The 19,908-nt window shown below is 40.4% G+C and overlaps 1 protein-coding gene across 3 annotated transcripts in view; it reads right to left on the reverse strand.

The window, feature by feature from the left end:
* The window catches only part of BCKDHB (branched chain keto acid dehydrogenase E1 subunit beta), a 202,955-nt gene extending 188,955 nt beyond the window's left edge, over nt 1–14,000 (reverse strand). For 2 of the 3 annotated variants that reach the window (XR_003419503.2, XM_015074001.3), the window contains exons 1-2: nt 13,747–14,000; nt 1,512–1,589 (exon numbers count right to left, since the gene is read on the reverse strand). Coding sequence is in view for 2 of the 3 variants with exons in the window: in XM_015074001.3 (XP_014929487.1) it covers nt 1,512–1,589; nt 13,747–13,942 (274 nt within the window). In the remaining variant the exon portion in view is untranslated. The remainder of the gene's footprint in view (nt 1–1,511; nt 1,590–13,746) is intronic. The other variant, XM_015074000.3, reaches the window with a different exon arrangement.
* Nucleotides 14,001–19,908: the final 5,908 nt, after the last annotated feature.

Below are 19,908 nucleotides of genomic sequence, written 5' to 3' on the forward strand. Positions count from 1 at the left end.
TGGACTGGATAATTCTTTTCTTGTAACAGCCTATTCTATACATTGTAGATATACAGCAGTATCCCTGCCCCCTATCCCATGGATGACAGTTGCCCCCCCCACACACACAGTCCTGACAGCCAAGAGTGTCTGGAGACTTTGTTAACATGAGAGGAGGAAGGGGGATTAAAATCATCCCAACTGATTAAGAACCACCAATCTAGGATGTCATTTTGTTTTACCCATGAAGAAAATGAGGCCAGAGAAGTAGTAAAGTAACTTGACAAGTCAGAAAGAAAGCAAGAGGCAGAACTATGACTCACACTCCAGCCTCCTGAGTGTCTGGCCAGTGGTTGTTTTCTTTCATATATGGTATATAATAAAAGTCAACACTCTGAAGGGCTGAAGGAAAAATATCTCAAGCTGAGAGAACAGTCACAAATAGGAAAAGGACTTAAATCAAATAAAAGGAGGCAAGTATGGTGGGACATAGTGAGCAAGGCAAAGAAAATAAAAATGGGTGTTCACAGAGGTGAATTCTATTCCTATATATGCACCTGACCAGCTCTGTGAACCTCAAGGAAACAATTCACCCTTATTTACTCAAGATCATTCTCAGATAGCATTCAAACAAAGCAAAATCTAATCATCCACTATTATAGTTCTTACTTCCTCCTAACAAAATAACCCGTTCTTCACTTGACCTTAAAACTAGGGATTTTCAGGGGCGCCTGGGTGGCTCAGTCAGTTAAGTGTCTGACTCTGGCTTAGGTCATGATCTCACAGCTTGTGAGTTTGAGCCCCACATCAGGCTCTGTGCTGACAGCTCGGAGCTGGAGCCTGCTTCAGATTCTGTGTCTCCCTCTGTCTCTGCCCCTCCCCTGCTCATACTCTGTCTTTCTCTCAAAAACAAATGATAAAACATTTTAAAAACTTAATAATAAAAACTAGGGATTTTCAAGTGGAAGCCCAAGGTATACCAAATATATATATATTTATATATACTAATACATATAAGTAAAGCCAATCAAATTTAGAAAACATACAGCAGGACAACTGTTTTTATATCAATGATTAAATTTGATAAGCTACTTATTTATTACAGTTATTTCCAAAATATCTTAAGTTGAATGACAATGTATTTCAAAGGAAAGCATGGAATCAAATCTTCATTTCATAAACAGATTCATAAATCTGAATGAAGTGGTACTTCCCATTTTTTTATATGCTGGAGAAACAGAAGTACCCAGTAGGTATTAATCCAGAAAGTATTAATATAATATCAAAACCACACATACTATGGGAAAAAGTTGACATGAAGATGTTAGATATACATCAGAACTAATTCACCATGAATTAATTTTAAAAATGTGTTAATAGCATGATCTGATAACCTTAATCATTTGATCAGATCTTTTAAAAAATTTCAGGTAAGTGTAATGTTAACCACTGAGCTCCAGACTCAACATTTCCAGCAAATTTTTGATTCTGAATTAACACAGCTACCGTAGTCAAGCAGAAAGGAATTTTACCTGCAGTAGGATCTTTAGCCAATGAGTTATCCAAGGCACTTGTTATCGCCTGGAAAAGATTCATTTTCTGAGTTTGCCCTGTGAAAATTAAAAAAAAAAAAAAAAAAAAATTTAAGTAACATTTCCTACATTGTAGAGTATATTAAAAATAACCAGTTTCTTAACAGTTGATTACAACATGATTAAAATCAACATAGAAAAGAAAGTATAGAATATACTATGTGAATTTATTGGATTATTCACAATGATGCTGGTTCTGTAGAAATTACAAAAGCAATACAGACTTCGGAGCTTGACGACGAAGCAAAAGTGACACATATTAAACAATTAAAAAACAAGTATAAAAAAGGAAAAATGAATATAATCCAGTCACCAAGTGTGTGTAGACCATAAATAAAAGCCAGAAAAGATAACCAGCCAGAGTGAAAGTGGTCTGAGATTATATTCTGGACAGGTGTTAAGAATATAAAACCTAGGGGCACCTAGGTGGCTCAGTCAGTTGAGCGTCTGACTTTAGCTCAGGTCATGATCTCAAGGTTCGTGGTTCAAACCCTGCACTGGGCTCTGTGCTGACCACTCAAAGCCTGGAGCCTGCTTCGGGTTCTGTCTCCTTCTCTCTCTGCCTCTCCCCAACTCACACACACACACACACACACACACTCTCTCTCTCTCTCTCTCTCTCTTTCTCACACTCTCTCAAAAGTATATAAACATTACGTGTGTGTGTGTGTGTGTGTGTGTGTGTGTGTATAAAAATCCCTGACAAATACACGTGACTCAAGGCACGTGTTAAATATGCCAGTAACAGCAAATGGTCATGGGCCATAAAACAATGAGGAAGGCTGGTGTTTAGAGAATACTATAATCCCATGCCTCAACACACCAGACTTGGTCCTTCCTACTGTCTCACTGCTCAAGTAGACTCTCTGCAAGCCAACTTCTAGTTCCCTAAACAGACAGATAGGATGGTTAAATGTAACAATACATGTAAAGTTAGAACAGTGCCCAAACACAGTAAGTGCTGAACAAATACGAGTTATTTATTATTAGAATCTGGACTTTTTCCATGCCCTTCATCTTGACTTTGGCATTATTCTGAATGGTAGAAAACTTTGTTTAATAAAGTTCCAAATGTTGGAACTCAGAAACATCATACTTTAGAGCTTTAAGTCTTGGTGCTGCCCAGGACCTACAGACATCCCAGAACTTTAGGTCAGCTCCTCTCCAAAAGTACTCTTCAGGATGGAGAGAGGCTTCTGCCTGAATCTTCTCTGATCCACAGGCCATCTTCACATTAACCCATAGCTAGCCATGCTGGTAGCAAATCCCTTGAATACCGATAATTACCCTGACTACTGTCCCATCTAACCTCTGTACTCCTTGGTAACTTGCTGTGTCCCAAAAGCCAAGATCTAATTCACAATGTGGGTCACAACAGCTAGTGCTGTTGCCATCAACACTCTGGCCATGACACATGCTGGTCACTCACCCTTTTCTTGAAGACTCATCTTTGTCCCAAGCCCAACCTGGATCCACAGCAGGCTCTGATCTATGACATCTTCCATCTCCCAATATCCACTGACGCTCAACCTTCTCTTAACTGCTCTGATCCCTTCCGCACTGCTGAATGCCCAGGCTTCAAGTCTTGGCAATATCCACTCAAAAATGCCCTGCTGCCATCTGTGCCAAGAATAAAGTCCTGTTTCTACTCTTATTTTTGGTGGGGATAATGGGAATTCATTCAAGAAAGTACAGTACTGTTATGCCATCTACACCAAAGGATACATAAGCAAACCACATGTCTGTGATAACTTCAAAATTTATTTTTCTTCAGGCTAAGGCTATATCATTTAAATAGATGCTTGCCTTAAATCCTTCTCCATTCTATAAAAACTCTTTAATAGTGTTTATTGGTACCCAGCATCAGATGATAATGGTTTAGGGCAAACTTTTTTTCTGACTGCCATGATATTCCCATTCCTTCTCCCATTTCATACATTTCCTAAAGGCAGAGGTTTTTTTTTGTCTGTTATGATTTTCATAGCTGAGGAGCTAAGGAGGATAAAAATGCCTAAACACCTAAGGTGATGTTTATTTCAAGTATGCTGACCATCTGAATTAATCCTGAATGCCTCCGAGACATCTTATTTCATCGCTATTCAACAAGTTTTAGTTACAAAGAAAGCAAAGACTTAACAATAAAAAAACATACCAAGTAAATCTGGAAAGTATTGCTTAATTACCACCAAGAATTGACTCATCTTGTATGAAAACAAAGTATAAGAGTATTTAAAAATTTTATTTCCATGTAAGCACAAAAACTTCTACTCCTGAATATTTTTCAAATAGATTCAAAATTTTAGGGGGTTGGATTAACTGCTGTTCTACCAGATGCTTTTAAAAGATTTAAATAATTTTAATATAGTAACATCTACTCCCAATTATTTTTAAAGTGGCAGTATGGTCTGTGAATGGGTCAGGAAGAAATCACAAATTATTCACAGGTAACATCATTTTAAATATTTATTTCCCTTAGAATTACTTATTCTCCTACAGGTTACATTAAAGACCATGGTAAGACATGCCTATGGTTCCTCATGACAAAGTATGTGCCTGTAGCACATGTAACTATGAGCACTTAAAAATTATTCAACACTGCTGCCCAATCATGCAATTACCAATATTAATAAAAAGCTGCTAAACCAGACTGACATCTCTTCTTTCCCAGATAAAAAGTTATAACAAAACAAAAATATACATAGCAGTTCAACTTCCCTAGTCAAGGATACAAGCTAATGGGCACCCATTGGTAAGACACAGCTTTATGGCTAGAAGTGAGCTACTCACTCGAAATTATCCTAAGTAGAGCATATGAAAAAATAGGCCATCACCACTGCTGCAAAGATAAAGTGGCAGGTAATGCAGGGTCAGAACACAATAGGAACACAATAGAACATGAGCCCTAAGAGGTCAGGGATTCCTATCTGTTTTTGATCAGAGGTATATGCTTAGTGCTCATAACAATGTCTGACATGTAGCAGGTGCTCAATAAATATTTGTGGAATGACCACACAAATGAACATATGAGGCTGGTTCAATAAAGATAAAATCTACAAAGCATATTGCTAATGGACTGCTTAAAGAGAAAGAAATACAGTAGGATAAAACATCTACCAGTGTTACAATTCAAAGTCAGACTGCAGGAGCAGGGGAATGAGGCAGAAGTGATACTGCTATGGCATCTTCAGTTATTCTGAGTAACTACTCAGTATGCAGTAGCATTGAAGACAGAAGCCTTCCACACAGCTAGAGCATGTAAGACAAAAATGGCAAATGAGTGCCCGAGGAGCAGTCTCTAGAAATAAATCAGGTCAACAGAAGGGCATGTTTAACAGTAAGTATGTTTGTAGTTAGATCCTGAACAAATAAAAATACACAGCTATGGGGGCACCTGGGTGGCTCAGTCGGTTAAGCATCTGACTCTTGATTTCAGCTCAGGTCATCGTGGTTGGTGGGACTGAGCCCCCGTTGGGGTCTGCACTGTAAGCACAGAGCCTGCTTGGGATTCTCTCTCCCTCTCTCTCTGTCCCTCCCCCCCACCCCGACTCATGTACACTCTCTCTCTCTCTCTCTCAGAATAAACATTTTAAAAAAATACACAGCTATGATATGGAAAGTTAGGGTCTACTTTCAGAAACCAAAGTTTCTGCCAGCACATTCAGCACTGGCCCTCCTCGGAGCTGCCTAGTCCTTGATGTGTATTACAGCATTTTCATGTCATATTCCTTAGAAACCTCAGCATTTAGTGCCTAACACAAACACGACCATCAGTATATGCTTGTTGAAGCATGATGGATGATTTTAGTGGCATAATCTGGCATTAACCACACTGTAAAATGGAAAGATGCCTAAGAAACTACCTATTTTCATCCAACAGAACTTCTTCCACCCCTCCAGATGCCTGTTCTTCAGGAATCCCTTTCTATGTGCCAGAAATGTACCTCTAGCCCACTCTAATCCCTACTATGGGGTTTCCCAAACTCTAACCCATAAAGTAAGTTTCATGGAACATTCAAATATGAGAGACAGGACCTTTTATATTAAAATATAAATGAAGGATCTATAAACACAAATGCCTTTTTAAGATGCTAGTAAAGGGGGAGGGGGCTGCCACCGAAGGCCAACATTGGGAGGACCTAAGAAAGCCTTAAAGTTGAAGAAACTATGGCTAGGAGCTCTGGGTCCCCATCTCAGGGCACCTGGTAACTCATGTCATGGTATAACAAACTATAGTTGTTTCCCTCCCTTTAGCTGGACACTTCTCTCCTCAGTCTCTAAATGCTTTTTAAACTCTTCTGTATGCTGGTCACTCCCAAATGAGTATCTCTAATCCAGACTCCTCCTCTGAATTCCTGATTTATATCCAACCATCACCAATTCCCCACTCGGGTGTCAGGCTTTTCTAACTCAGTAAGCACACAACTGAAGGCTTGATGTCTGCTCCCAAAACCAGTCTTCTGCATCTCAGCAAACAGCACTATCCTCCACCCAAGCAACCAGGCCAGAAATTGAGGAAGTATCCTTGAATGTCTTCCTTTTATTCATTCCTTATATTCAATCCATCCAATCCAGCTTCCAAATATACTACTTCCAACATATAGCTTAAAGTCTAGTACTACCAACCATGTCCTAATTCCAGAACTCACCATGTCTTTCCTGTTTCTGAAAAACATCTCCTAACGGCCTTAGTCAGCGCTGGCCTCTGTAACAAAATACCACACAGATTGAGTGGCTTAAACGACAGAAACTTATCTCTCACTGTTTGGGGGGTTGCCAAATCCAAAATCAAGGTGAGTTCCTGATGAAAACCCTCTTTCTAGTTTGCAGAAGGCCATCTTCTTGCTGTATCCTCACAAGGTAGAGAGATAATCTCTCTTGTGTCTTTTCTTATAAGGGTTCTAATCCCATTAACGAAGCCTCCACCCTCATGACCTAATTACTTCCCAAGGACCCCATCTCCAAATACAATCACACTGGGGATTAGGGCTTCAACACAGTAATGGAGAAATGATATATTCAGACCAGAGTACCACCTCCTCACTTCTACTCCTTCATCCCTCATTCATCAAAGAGCTGCTATAAGAAGTCCTAAAAAGCAATGCATGTCATATGTTACTCCTCTGCTCAAAATTCTTCCAAGTTCTCTGACTGCACCTGGAATAAAGCCCTACTCCTCATCACATCCACAAAGCCCTGCTTGATCTCATCCTTGTTCACTTCAAAAGCCCTATTTTGCACCACGGTCCCCAAGGCTCACCACCTGAGTCTTCTCTCAGCTCCACCACAGCAAGCTCCCTGCTACGTCAGAACCTTCACGCATGTTGGGTCCTCTGCCTGGCACCTCCTTCACACCTCCTTGGATACTCTTTCCTGATCGCTTAGAGGCTGGTCAAATACTAACCTCTTCTTAGGGGCCTTGTTAGGTCTCTATTATTCTCTTTCCCAGCACCTGAACATGTCTTACAGGGCATTTATTGCAATTGGGATTGATTTAAGTATGCATTTACTTGCTATTTTTCGTCCATCTCCCCCACTAGACTTAAATTCCATGAGGACAGGTCCATATCCACATTTGTGTTTTGTGCTAAGCACCTAGCACAAAGTTTGGCAGCCAGAAGAAAACTAAAATGCACAGAATGAATAAAGAAACCTACACGCATACACACAATGTCTAAAATCAGGGGCAGGGAGAGGCCCAGATGTGTTCTTGGGGAGCAACACAGAGCAATGAAGGCAGCACACACACTGGCATAATCATGCAGGCCTGGCCTGGAATCTGTGAGGCCACTGGGAAAGTTACTTAACCACTGACACTCCATTGCCTACTCCATAAAACAGGAATAATATCTAATGTCTAGGGCCAGTGTGGGAATTCAGCGAGATGATTACTATCAAAGGTCAAATATTTAAGAGCATCTACTCTAGAATCGGGAGACCGAATCTAGCACAACCAGTACCAGGCACCAATAATTACATGACTTACCTCGCTGGGTCCCCCCAGCAATGCTCTGAGGCAGAACAGATGAAGAAAAGAAAGCTTACAAAGACTAATAAACCCGGCCAATCTTACAATGCTAAGTTGTAAAGTGGGGCTCAAATTTAGGCACGTTTGACTCAAGAACCCCAGCTCTCAGCTTCCGTGCAATAGTGCCTCCAGAAAGTTGCAATTTCCCAAATGATAGCAAAAATGGAGTACGAATGGGATGAAAAATAGAGCAGAGGAAATACAGTAAATAATACTGTAATAATGGTGTATGCTGACAGATTGTGACCTTACTTATCTGGGTGAACACTGAGTAGTGTATAGAATTACTGAATCAATGTGTTGGACACTGGAAATGAAAAAAAGGTGCGGGGATGAGGTGAGAAACTAATAAGCAAGTTCCCGGACCATAAGTAAAGAAACTTGAAGGTGGGTAAATAACAGTAATAAAGGAGGACAGGAGTCTCTGTTCAAATGAGACACAAAAGATGCAACAAATTTGGGGAAAGCCAGGTTTGAGGTAGGGTTAAGAGCGGGCAAAGTGTGGTGTGAAGAAATTGTACGAATAATGCAAAAGACAGTGAGGTTGAGTGCTCAGGGGCATGGCCTCTTAGAGCAAACTGAGCACACTACTTAAAAATGAAGCCTGGCTTCACCTCGTACAGATAGTGTCACTTGGGGAAGTTTGGGGTTTTTTTTTTTTCCAAGTTTATATTTAAATTCCAGTGAGTTAACATACAGTGTCATATTCGCTTCACGTGATTTATCACTCCCATAAAACACCCAGTGCTCATCACAACCAGTGCCCTTCTTAATACCCATCACCCAAGTGTCAAGAAGTACAAGTTTAACCTCTTTGTATCTAAGTTTCTTCATTGTAAAATACGGTTGATAATAGGATACCTGCCACGGCACTGTTATATGAGGATTAAACGAATTGCTACATGTAAGGCATTCAGAATAGTGCTTGGTACCAGGTGACCTATTATAAAAGTGTCTTCTGTCATCATTATTATCATTTGGTGGGGTGCTGTGGAGAAGTCTGGATGAGCAATGATAAAGCATAAAGCATAAGGAAACACAGTAGGAAGAGAAAAAAGGAAGGACACAGTTGGGGGCAATTCTGATAAGACTGGGAAAAGAGATATGAAGAGAATTATCTAGTCTCAAAGGTCCCAACTTTTGACATGGTTGTTTTGGTGCCAGACTAGCACTCAGACTAGCCGACCTCAGGATGCTATATTCTGCCAACACTGCCAATGCTATAGAATAAATGTTTGTGTTCCCCTCCCCAAATTCATATGTTGAAACCTCATCCCCAATATAATGGTACTGGGCGGGGGGGGGGCTTTGGGTGATGAATAGGTCATGAAGGTAGAGCCCTGCTGAAAGGGATTTGTGCCCTTAGAAAGAGACCCCACAGAGCTCCCTCACTCTTTCCATTATATACAATGTCACAGTGATGAGACAGCTGACTGAGAACCAGAAAGCGGGGCCTCACCAGACATAGAATCTGTCAATGCCTTGACCTTGGACTTCCCAGCCTCTAGAACTGTGAAAAATAAATTACTGTTGTTTACAAGCCACCAGCCTATGGTATTTTGTTACAGCAGCCCAAAAGGACTAAGACATCCAATCAACATATCCAAACCTAAGTCATCCTCTCTTCAAAAACACTCTCCTCTCCCCCAGTATCCCTCATTTGTTTGAGCGATACCACTACTCTACCATCCTTTCAGCCTCCCGGGCTAGAAATTGCAAAGTCATCTCTGATACCCCTTTCTCTTAGCCCCCACGGGCAAAACAGCACCAAATGCAGCCAATTCCTTCGAAAACACAACTATTCCCATTGGCACTCCCCAAGTTTAAACAATTACATCCTCTCTCATGGACAGTACAACATCCCTCTAACTCATCTCTGCCTCCTTACTTTCCTAATCAATTCTATAAACTCTCCCAAGAATCTCATTCAAGCACACGTCAAGTCACTCTCTTGCCTATAAACAATCAACGGCCCTCCACAGCCCACAGAATAAAATCTGAACCTGTGTGTGATGCACTTGGCACAGTGTCAGCTACATTGGCCACATTCAATCTTTTCTCCACGTCCCCCCCCCCAACCTTTTTTCTGGCTTTCCAAACTTATTTCTACCCCTCCCCTTTTTCCTCTAGATAAAATCACTACTTTTCATTCCTCATAAAACCCTAGGCTTTCTAGCCTCTCTTTACTTGTGTTGTTCCCTTCTCTACAAATTCTAATACTGGAAAGAAGACCTTCATTCTCACAAAGAGGACTCTTCATTACCCTTGAACAACTGCCTATCTTTCTGAGAGCTGCCTATCTCCCCAACAGTGATGGCTTTCCCCGGTCACCAGTGAACAAGCTTACCTCACCTCAGGGATTTCATCATTCTTTGTCCTTATTTCTTTCAGGAAAAGACTGTTCTACCCCGGTCTTTGTGGAGGTAGTTCCTTTGTCATTCCTCACAGTGAAGTTTAAATGTCACCTCCTCAGAGTCAACCTTGCCCATCACTCTATTTAAGCAGTCTTTATCATGTGTCAAAGTAACCAAAATTTTAAAAATAAATCTATTTGCAGCATCCACGAAAGACAAAGAGTTATTATCTTCATTAATATCTTTAATATACAAAACATTAACACAAAAGTAGTGTGGGAGACTTTAAAGGTAGACATATTTGGGTTCAAATTCTGGCCCTGCCACTACTCAGACTTGGGCAGGCCACTAACATCTCTGAGCTTCAATTTTCCCATCTACAAAATGAGCATAATACTCTCTAGGTCACAAGGTTACTGTGAGGGTTATAGACTGATGTCCACCACACATGTGGAATACAGCAGTTGTTCAATAATGGTACATAGGATCAGTATTGATAGAAAAAGATTATTACGCATACAAATTTTTCAATGTGCAAAAACAAGGAACATCCAATTCATAAGAAAAAAGAAATATAGCTAACAAATATCTGGTAACTATTCCTTAATAGAAATAAAACAAATATATATTAGAACAAAATGCTGTGAGCACATAATATCCAAGCATGTGTGCACACACACAATTCTGATAACAATCCCTGTGTGTGTGTGTGTGTGTGTGTGTGTGTGTGTGTGTGTGTGTGTTTTAACACACAGCCAAGCAATTCTGCAACACCAGCTAAGTCTCCTACAACTCACCTCAATTCGGACACTATTGACCTGGAGCTACCATCGGATCCCACACATTAAGGGCTCGGTCCTTGTAAGACTGTGCCTACCTCCCAGTTCAGAGGCCAGCTGCAAATCCAGGTAGTCACCTGTGCTTCTGACTGGAGGTCCCAACAGCCCTCTCTTTGGGTTCAATTAATTTGCTAGAATGGCTCACAGAACTCAGAGAAATATTTTACTTACTAGATTACTGGCTTAATATAAAAGGATGTAACTCAGGAACAGCCTGGTGTAAGAGATGCATAGGGCAAGGTATGGAGCTCCCACGTTCTCTGTGCATGCCACTATCCCCAATCCTCTATTCACCCAATACCTATTCACCAACCCAAAAGCTCTCTAAATCCCATCCTTTTTGGTTTCCACAGGACGCCTCATTACGTAGGCATGATTGATCAAATGCATTCAACCTCCAGAACCTCCAGAACTGAAAGTCCCAACCCTCTAATCTCACAACTGACTCCTCTAGTGACCAGCTCCCACCCTTAGATGAACAGGAGCTTCCAAAAAAGTTACCATCAGCATAATAAGACATCTTTATTACTCTCATCAAAAGAAATTTCAAAGGTTTCAGGAGCTCTGTGCCAGGAAAAGGGGACAAAGACCAATATGTATTTCTTATTATAAATCACAGTATCACAGCACAATCATGATTTTATCATGACACCCAATATTCACCCTCCTATACACACAGATGTAAATATAAACTGATAATTTGAACTATGCATTAAAAATCCATTAAACTGTTCATATCTTTGAGTCAGAAATTTCATCCCTAGAATTTATCCTAAAGAAATAATCTCAGATACACAAAAGATACATGAAACGTTTCTATCCACAAATGTTTCTATCCGCATTGTTTATAACACTGCAAAAGTGTAAAACAAAAGCATAATGGTAATTATTAAAAGTTTCCACTTAATAAGTGTTTCTTAGCAGACAAAACTGGGTTTGTGTACATTGTGCAAAATCGTCTTTACTCCTCATAGCAACCTGTGAAGTAGGTATTATTAGTAACTCCTTACTTACAAAGAAACTGAGGCTTATAGAGGGTAAGTGAGTAGTCCAAAGGCATAGGTAGCAGGGCCAAAACCAATCCTAGGACAATCTGATTCTAGGGCCAAGATTTCAACCACTGGACTACAGTGGAACACACTGTCTTCGAAAGAAGGTTATGAAAATTATGCAATAATACAGGAAAATACCTCTGATTAAAGAATGCAGATTGTATCTGTATTAAAACTACAATTACAAAAAGAGGTTAGAGTGGAAGAGAGCCAAAGCATAAGAGACTCTTAAAAACTGAGAACAAACTGAGGGTTGATGGGTGGTGGGAGGGAGGGGAGGGTGGGTGATGGGTATTGAAGAGGGCATCTTTTGGGATGAGCACTGGGTGTTGTATGGAAACCAATTTGACAATAAACTTCATATATTGAAAAAAAAAACAACTACAATTACAGGAAAATTTAATTCTACTAAACTAAAAGGAAATACCTGGAAGGATACACACCAAAACGTTAGCAGTATTTACAAATATTAGTGGGTGGTGAGATTACTTTTTCTTACTTTTTTCTATTGTCCAAATTAATGTAACATGTGTTTATTATTTTTATAATAAGAACAAACATATAAACATGATTATCATTCTACCTGGACTTTACTAATTTCACAGTTGTGGAAGGGGGGTGGGGGATGAAGAAGAACTGTATTCTATTCCTTAAGTATTGGGCTAAAGTTTCTTTGAAACTTTTTGAAAGTTTCTTTGAATTCAAGGTTCATCTTGTTGGTGAGAAAAACTTGCTACTCACCATGGTATCTACTGTTTCACAAAAGTGTGACACCTCTTAGTAAATTATTTCTACATGCATTATAGCCCATTGTTTAGAATGGAAGCTCTAGAATCTGAATAATTAAAATCCAAAGCAGAAGCTATCACTAACTTATCTGTGTAACCTTGGACAAACTATGTCAAGACCTCAGTTAACATTACTCACTTTTAAAAGTTGTGCTAAGCATCAAATGAAATAACAAATGTAAATTTTTCAGCATAGTACCTGCCTACAGTAAGCACTCAATATATGTTCACACTTATTATTCACAAGTACAGACACCCTTCCAAAAATATCACTCTAGCATGTGAGAAGTTATCAGACAAAGAAAAGGTAAATGATCCCAATGTTCTGATAATAAACACTAGATCTTTCAGAGATCACATAAAACTTGCAGAAGAAATGGTAAAAGTCATGCAATTGTCATACTGTGAAGAGCTTGCTAGCGCCCTTCCTACCAATGAGAGTGCTAGTGGCCTCCTCTTCCAGTCACCTTCACCAATTACCTGCTCCTTGGCTAAACGGCAGCCTAGTCCAGCACAGGCTCATTGCTAGGCTCAAATGGAAAACCTGGGTTCTTTCCCATGTCTAAGCACAACCTGTTTTAAGACCTTGGGAAAAATCAATTCAATTACTTAATCCTTCCGCTTCCTCTTCTCTGCCAAAGCAAAAAAAAAAAAAAAAAAAAAAAGTAATAAAAGAACATTTTAAAAATAAGAAAAAAAATTTCTCTTTTAAATACTGCTGCCTGTAGTTAATGGCCCAGCTCCGGACAAACAGACAACACCTAGGGCCACGGCTGAGAAAGCGAGGATGGAGAAACGAGAAAAGGAGGGGATCCCTGGGCACCATCCCTCCACCCTCCACCTCTCCAGACCGCGGCATGCCCTCTCACCCAACTCGAGGGTTCTGAGGGGCTGCCTCCCGTGGGTTGCTCAGTCACAAAAATAGAGCGAGGCGGAAACTACAATCAAACCCTATAGTAGGGAGGCTCCAGAAAGCAGGGAAGGAATTACACCAAGATGCAAGGAGATCAGCCTGCCGGCCGCCGCCGACACGAGCAGGATGGCACTCCTGGCGAGGCGCCCACAGGCCTGGGAGTCTGGGTTGCATCAGGAGCAGACAGGGCAGCCCCTAGCTCACCATACTCCTGAGGCTCCGGGTCGGGCTGGAAAGTGAAGTGAGCCACCTGCCGCCTCTGTGCCGCATCTCCAGTGGCCGAGGCGGGCTGCAACAAGGCCCGCTGCAGCCCCGCGCCTCGCAGCCGAAGCAACCGTCCCTCTGTCCCAGCCGCACGCAGCCCCAACAGCCTCCCCGCAATCGCCGCAAACGCCGCCATCCCCACTTGCAGCCCAGGGTGGCGAGCTACGCGGCCGCACACTGCCGGCAGGGAGGGCGGAGCACCGAGGCGACTTCTACATTGGTTGGGTCTAAGGGGCGGACCCATGAAATAGGCCAATCCGAGTTCGGAATTCGGGGGTGGGGAAGGTGACGCGAGGAGGCCACAGGCGTTTGCCTGTAGTGCGCATGCGGCAGAGGAAACGGGGTGGGGTCGAGCGGGCAGGTGAGCTCCAATGAAATTGTTCCTGAAGGTGGAGTCTTCTCAAAGTCGCTGCGTGGGCTCGGGACGCGGAGGCGTGTCTGTAATGTGACTTGCCAGTCCTAGATTTGTTCTTTTCTGATGTCATTTGCATTGTTACCTCCGATAACTTTTTCATTTTAAGATTTATACTTTTCTTTTAAAATGTAACCTTTTTTCTCCTCTCCTATTCTTTATCTGTATTATTTTATAAGTAAAAGATGTAAAGGGTTACTGATTGGCCTTGGTTATTGGTTTTGGGTTTCAGAAAACGGGGAATCACTGCTCAAAGCTTCCGCTCTTTTTCCATATCTTCCTTGAACGCTTAATAAGCATGTATACATTTTTGCTGGTTTTGTTTTTCAGGATTTAGAGGATAGTTGGAGAGATAAACTTAGATTTCAGCCTATAAATCCACTTAGTAGGAATTCAGATGCATTTTTGCCCAGGTGCAGGGAAAATGGACCTGACCGGCTTACTCTAGCTTAAAAACTTGGAGAATTCGAATGGTTAATTTACATTTCTAATAATCAACTTCGCAAACTTTCTTTTTAAAAATCCATACGTTTAAAAGGATACCTTCCCTGCTCATGAATGTAAAAATCACAGTAGAATATGAGACAAAAGTGAAAGTGTTTCCATCAGATGAAGATGGGAGGGGAGAAGGACAAGCCCAAACAGAATTTGGAGAAGACTGGGAGAAAATGAAGAGGAAGAAAAAGGGGAAAAGAATGTTCCTCTTCCGTCATTCTTGGCCTCCCAAACTATGTTTGGTTTTACATGGGAGGCAAGAGAGCAAAGAGAAGAAATGGGGTGAGGAGAAAGGGCAGGAGATGAACCAACTGCCTGTTTTCTGATTGGAACTGAGAGACAGAAATTAAAAACTGCTAGAGGGAACCAGAATTATATCCATTATTCCTAACTCCTACACCAAGCTCAAAAATGCAACCTTCGGGGGATTTTTATTCTTGGGTTTTGTTACCATTTACTTCCGTTTGATGGTGTGGGTGCTGTATTGTTTTTCATTTTTATGTGTGTGATATTTTTTATTATTTTTTAACGGAGAAGAAGCAGAAAAAAATTAAATTACATTGCCATAGCTACATTTTCATTTAAAAAAGAAGAGAACAAAGAGCAAAGATAAAAATGAATCAAACTTTATTTTCTGTCTGCTAATAGTCTGGGGAGCTGTGGTACTGAGATGATTTCAGCCTGGGAGAAACAGAAAAATAATAAAAGGACTAGTGAGAATGTATTGAGACTTTGCTATGTGCCGGCCAAAGATGAGCTGCCATTGAGACAAATACATTCAATATATAATCTTGCCTGTAAGGATGTCCTAGTTGGTAGGGAAAGGGGACAAATTACATGACAACTACAATCTGATAGGGGGTCTAGAACAGTGTGAACAAAGTGAAACATTCAAAGAGGAATAACCTCTGTTTTAAGAAATCAAGAATGCTTCTAGAAGTAATGCTCAGCTTTTAGCTTAGCTAAAAGACGAGTAGAAATTACCAAACTAGGGAGGAAAAGGTATTCTAGACAAAGAAAAAAAAAATGCAAAAACTAACGGCCAGAAGGAACAGAGTGGATTCAATAAAGAGAAAACAGTTTGGTAGCTGCTAGACTTGGGGTATAAAGATTAACAGCAGTAGGAAAAATAAATTGGAGGGATATTTTCAAGGTCTTCATATGCTGGTCTAAGAAGGATGGACTTAACAACTACATATAGTCAGGAACAACAAAGAGAACACCCAAAAGATTTGTCCGCCAAGCAAAAAATAATTTTCTTAAATTTTATCTATCCCCACCACACCCTCTGCCTGGTAACCATGGAAATATCTTTGTTCCTATAGTGGGACCCACCCTGGCCAGGTTTCATTGATATTAAGTTGGAAAACTGTCATTTTCTGGGAATTTTGGAAGGTTATTTTGGAAAGACAAGGTATCTTTAAATACCACTAGGAGATGCAAAAATTTAAAGTTTTCAGAAATCTGGTGGACCAGAAAAGGTGAAAAATATGACTACATGTGAGTTCCCGATGCTTTTTGTTCCTGAGGCCTATGTACTTTCAGGTCCTGGGTTTCCATGAGACTATGAGCTGCCATGATACCCTTAAAATAGATTCTGCTCTATAATATTTACTTCTAATTATGTTTCTGGAACGTTAACTTCCCTGAACACCTACAGAACCCATGACTCCGGAGGGAACACAAGGAGAAGTTGCTCATCATTCTTCAGAATGACTCTTGGCTTATTCTTTGTCACTGAGCTTCACTACCTATACAGGTCTGTGCCTGTTTAAATTCAGCTTGCTTTTGGAAACCCTTCATGTGTAGCAACATAATATTTGTAGTATTATATCCTTATGTCCTGGGCCCTGTTCCCACTCAAACTTGACTAGAGGCATCAGGGACACAAGTAGCCAAGGGCTCAAACCTTGCATTAGAATTTTAAAGTAGATTGTAATGTTGATGGCAGAAACAATAATTTGAGAGAAGAGTTTGAGTTTTAAAGACTGGTTTCTGAGTGTTAAACTTAGAGAACCTGAATGACTTAGGGCACAAAATTCATGATCTAAACAAAATATTATAAAAAGCATGCTAATTTAAGAGCCAGTTTTTCCCACCTTCCATGGAGGCAGACCTATAGAACACAAAAGAACTGTAGGTGTATTTCTTTGTAGATAGACCTAGGAGTACCACAGAGTCCCCAAAATCCCCACCATGGGATGGCATTTGGAACAGCAGAATGCTTTTTTTATATGGCCAAGAGAGATGCAGGTATGGCATCAAGGTCCAGAGAACTTAAGAAGGCCCAGCAGTCAGAATGATAAGGCATTTGTATCCAGAATATGCTTTTTAAAAACTCTTAAGCTTAATAATAAAAAGATAAGTTACCTAATTAAAAAATAAACAAATAACTCATCCATTGGTAGTGAGAATGCAAAATGGCATAGTCACTTTGGAAGACAGTTTGAAGGTTTCTTATGAAACTAAGCATACTGTAGCCATACAATCCATCAATCATGCTTCTTGGTATTTACCCAAAGGAGATGAAAATGTATACCTATACAAAAAAACTGCCCACAAGTATTTATTGCAGCTTTATTCATGATTGCCAAAATTTGAAAGCAACCAAGATCTCTGTCATTACATGGATAAACAATCGGGTTGGATAAATAAACCGTGGTATATCCAGACAATGTAATCGATTTGGCACTAAAAAGAAATGAGCTGTTGAGTCATGAAAAGACATAAAGGAACCTTAAATGCATAGTCCTAAGTGAAAGAAGCCAGTCACATAGTATACAATTCCATTTATATGAAATGTCCAGCATAGCCAAATCAGTGGAAACAGAAAGTAGATTAGTGGTTTCCAGGGGCTAGGGAAAGGGAGTAGGGTGAGGAGTGGTTGCTATTAGGCATGGAGTTTCTTTTTGAGGTAATGAAAATATTCTAAAATTATATAATGGTGATGGTTGCACAACTTTGTGAATGTACTAAAAACCAGTGAAATGTACACTAAAATAGTGAATTTAGTAACAATTATATCTCAGCAAAGCTATTGTTTCAAAATCAAGTTGTAGGAAAATAATGTTAGTTATATTTGTACAGCTAAGTAGCTTAGGAGCTTCATTCCCCTGCAGCATGTATTTGACAACATGTATGTGAGTTCATAGACTGAAATTGGTTTCAATTCAGGGCTGGAAATACTTAGATGGAAGAGCTCTAGCATTTGCTTGCTTTGCTGATTACCATGTGGAATAATGCTGTCGGTATCATTCTGAAAAGAAAATTCAAAATATAGTCAAAGCCAACGTGTTTGTTTCCTAGGGCTGCTGTAACAAAGTACCACAAACTGGGTACAGAAAGTCATTGTCCCACAGTTCTGGAGCTAGAAGTACAAGATGAAGGGGTTGGCAGACTCATACTCCCTCTGAAAGCTGTAGGGCAATCCTTCCTTGTCTCTTCCTAGCTTCTGGTGTTTTACCGACAGTCTCTGGTGTTCCTTGACTTGCATAACTCAATCTCATCTTCGTCCTCACAAGATGTTCTCACTCACTGTTCTTCCTTTCTTGTCTCTGGTATCTTCACAGGGCCATCTTGTAAGGACACATCCAGTTCTATTGGATCATGAGCCCACCTACTCCAGTATGATCTCATCTTAACTAATTATGTCTCCAACACCTCGATTTCCAAATAAGGTCGTGCTCTGAGGTACTAGGTACTGGAGGTTAGGTTCAACATATCTTTTGGTGGATGGGTACAGTTCATCCATAACAGCCAGAGATTTTGTGGTAGAAACAAAGCTGAATAGATGCTTTTGATGAACTTTCTGGAGATGCCTGCATTATTAAAGAGTTTTTGTACATTGTTTAATATATTTCTTCCAATACAGAATTCTGTGATTTGGAGTAGAGTTAAAGAAACTAGAGATATTTGGTCTACATAAGATGTTTTTTCTACATGAGACTTTTAAAGTGATATATTAATTCTCCTTAAATGTTTGGTGGCTCCCTGGTAGAAAAAGGACTAAATTTGTTGTTTGGTCCCAGAGAGAAGAACAAGAAACAGAAGAAATAAATTCCATCTCTGTATAAAGAACTTCTTGTTAAGTAGATTCTCTTTGGGTGTAATGAATTCTCTATCATTAGAGATAGGCAGGCACAGGCTGGATGAACACTATGGGAGGAGCCTCTTCAGAGGCCTTCTGCTTCATTTAGGTGTTGTTTACGGTCTTTCTAATTTTAAGAATCTGATTCTACTATTCACTAGTGTGCATTGAAAGCCTTGCATGTGCCAGGTACTGTGTTTTAAGGAACATTATTTTCAGCCAACCAATGGATCTAAGCTTACTATACCATCCAGCATATGAATTATCCCTTTTTCTGCTCTTCTCAAGCATCCAGACAACTTCTCTCTGACTTCTCATCTCCGGCAGGGGCTTGAGATACACTTGGGATCAACTTTTCAGGAACCTGAACTATCTACCTGGATAGAAATCTTGTGAGTAGACACCAGAGAAAGGACATCTTTCAAAGTGACGTTATCTGGCATTTGTGCTTAGCCTGGTGGAAGGATTTAGATACAAATGATGACTCAGAAAACTCCTCCAAATATTGATATCTGCATGCATATGTAAGAGGCAGAGCCATTTATCCATAAACAGAAATACGTGCCACCTTGATTTTTTAATGTTTATTCATTTATTTTGGGGGGGGGAGATAAAGGGCAAGCAGGGGAGGGGCAGAGAGGGAGACAGAGAATCCCAAACAGACTCCACCCTGTCAGTACAGAGCCCAATGCAGGGCTCAAACTCACGAACTGTGAGATCATGAGCTGAGCTGAAATCAAGAGTTGGACACTTAACCAAATGAACCACCCAGGCACCCCTTGATTTTTTTTAACTCCCCGCATAATTTGCATTGCCATAATTTGTATACCTGCCAGTATTGCCAGGTTTCTAAAAGCCTGCCTGAAGTTATGGCTTACATAATCATGAGTACTGGGACCAAAAGAAATTTTTGACATCCACACTTAACGTTGCCTCAGTTTTTGTTGTTGATGTAACTTTTACCCATTTATCTCTACACCAGGCCTAATGAATAAGAATTTCCGAGTATGAGGTTCAGGTCATGATTTCGCAGTTCATGGGACGGAGCTCTCGGTTGGCCTCTGTGCTTGGGTTTCTCTCTCCCTGTCTCTCTGCCCCTCCCCCACTT

The sequence above is a fragment of the Acinonyx jubatus genome, chromosome B2 (genome assembly GCF_027475565.1).
Source record: "Acinonyx jubatus isolate Ajub_Pintada_27869175 chromosome B2, VMU_Ajub_asm_v1.0, whole genome shotgun sequence".
NCBI lineage: Eukaryota > Metazoa > Chordata > Mammalia > Carnivora > Felidae > Acinonyx > Acinonyx jubatus.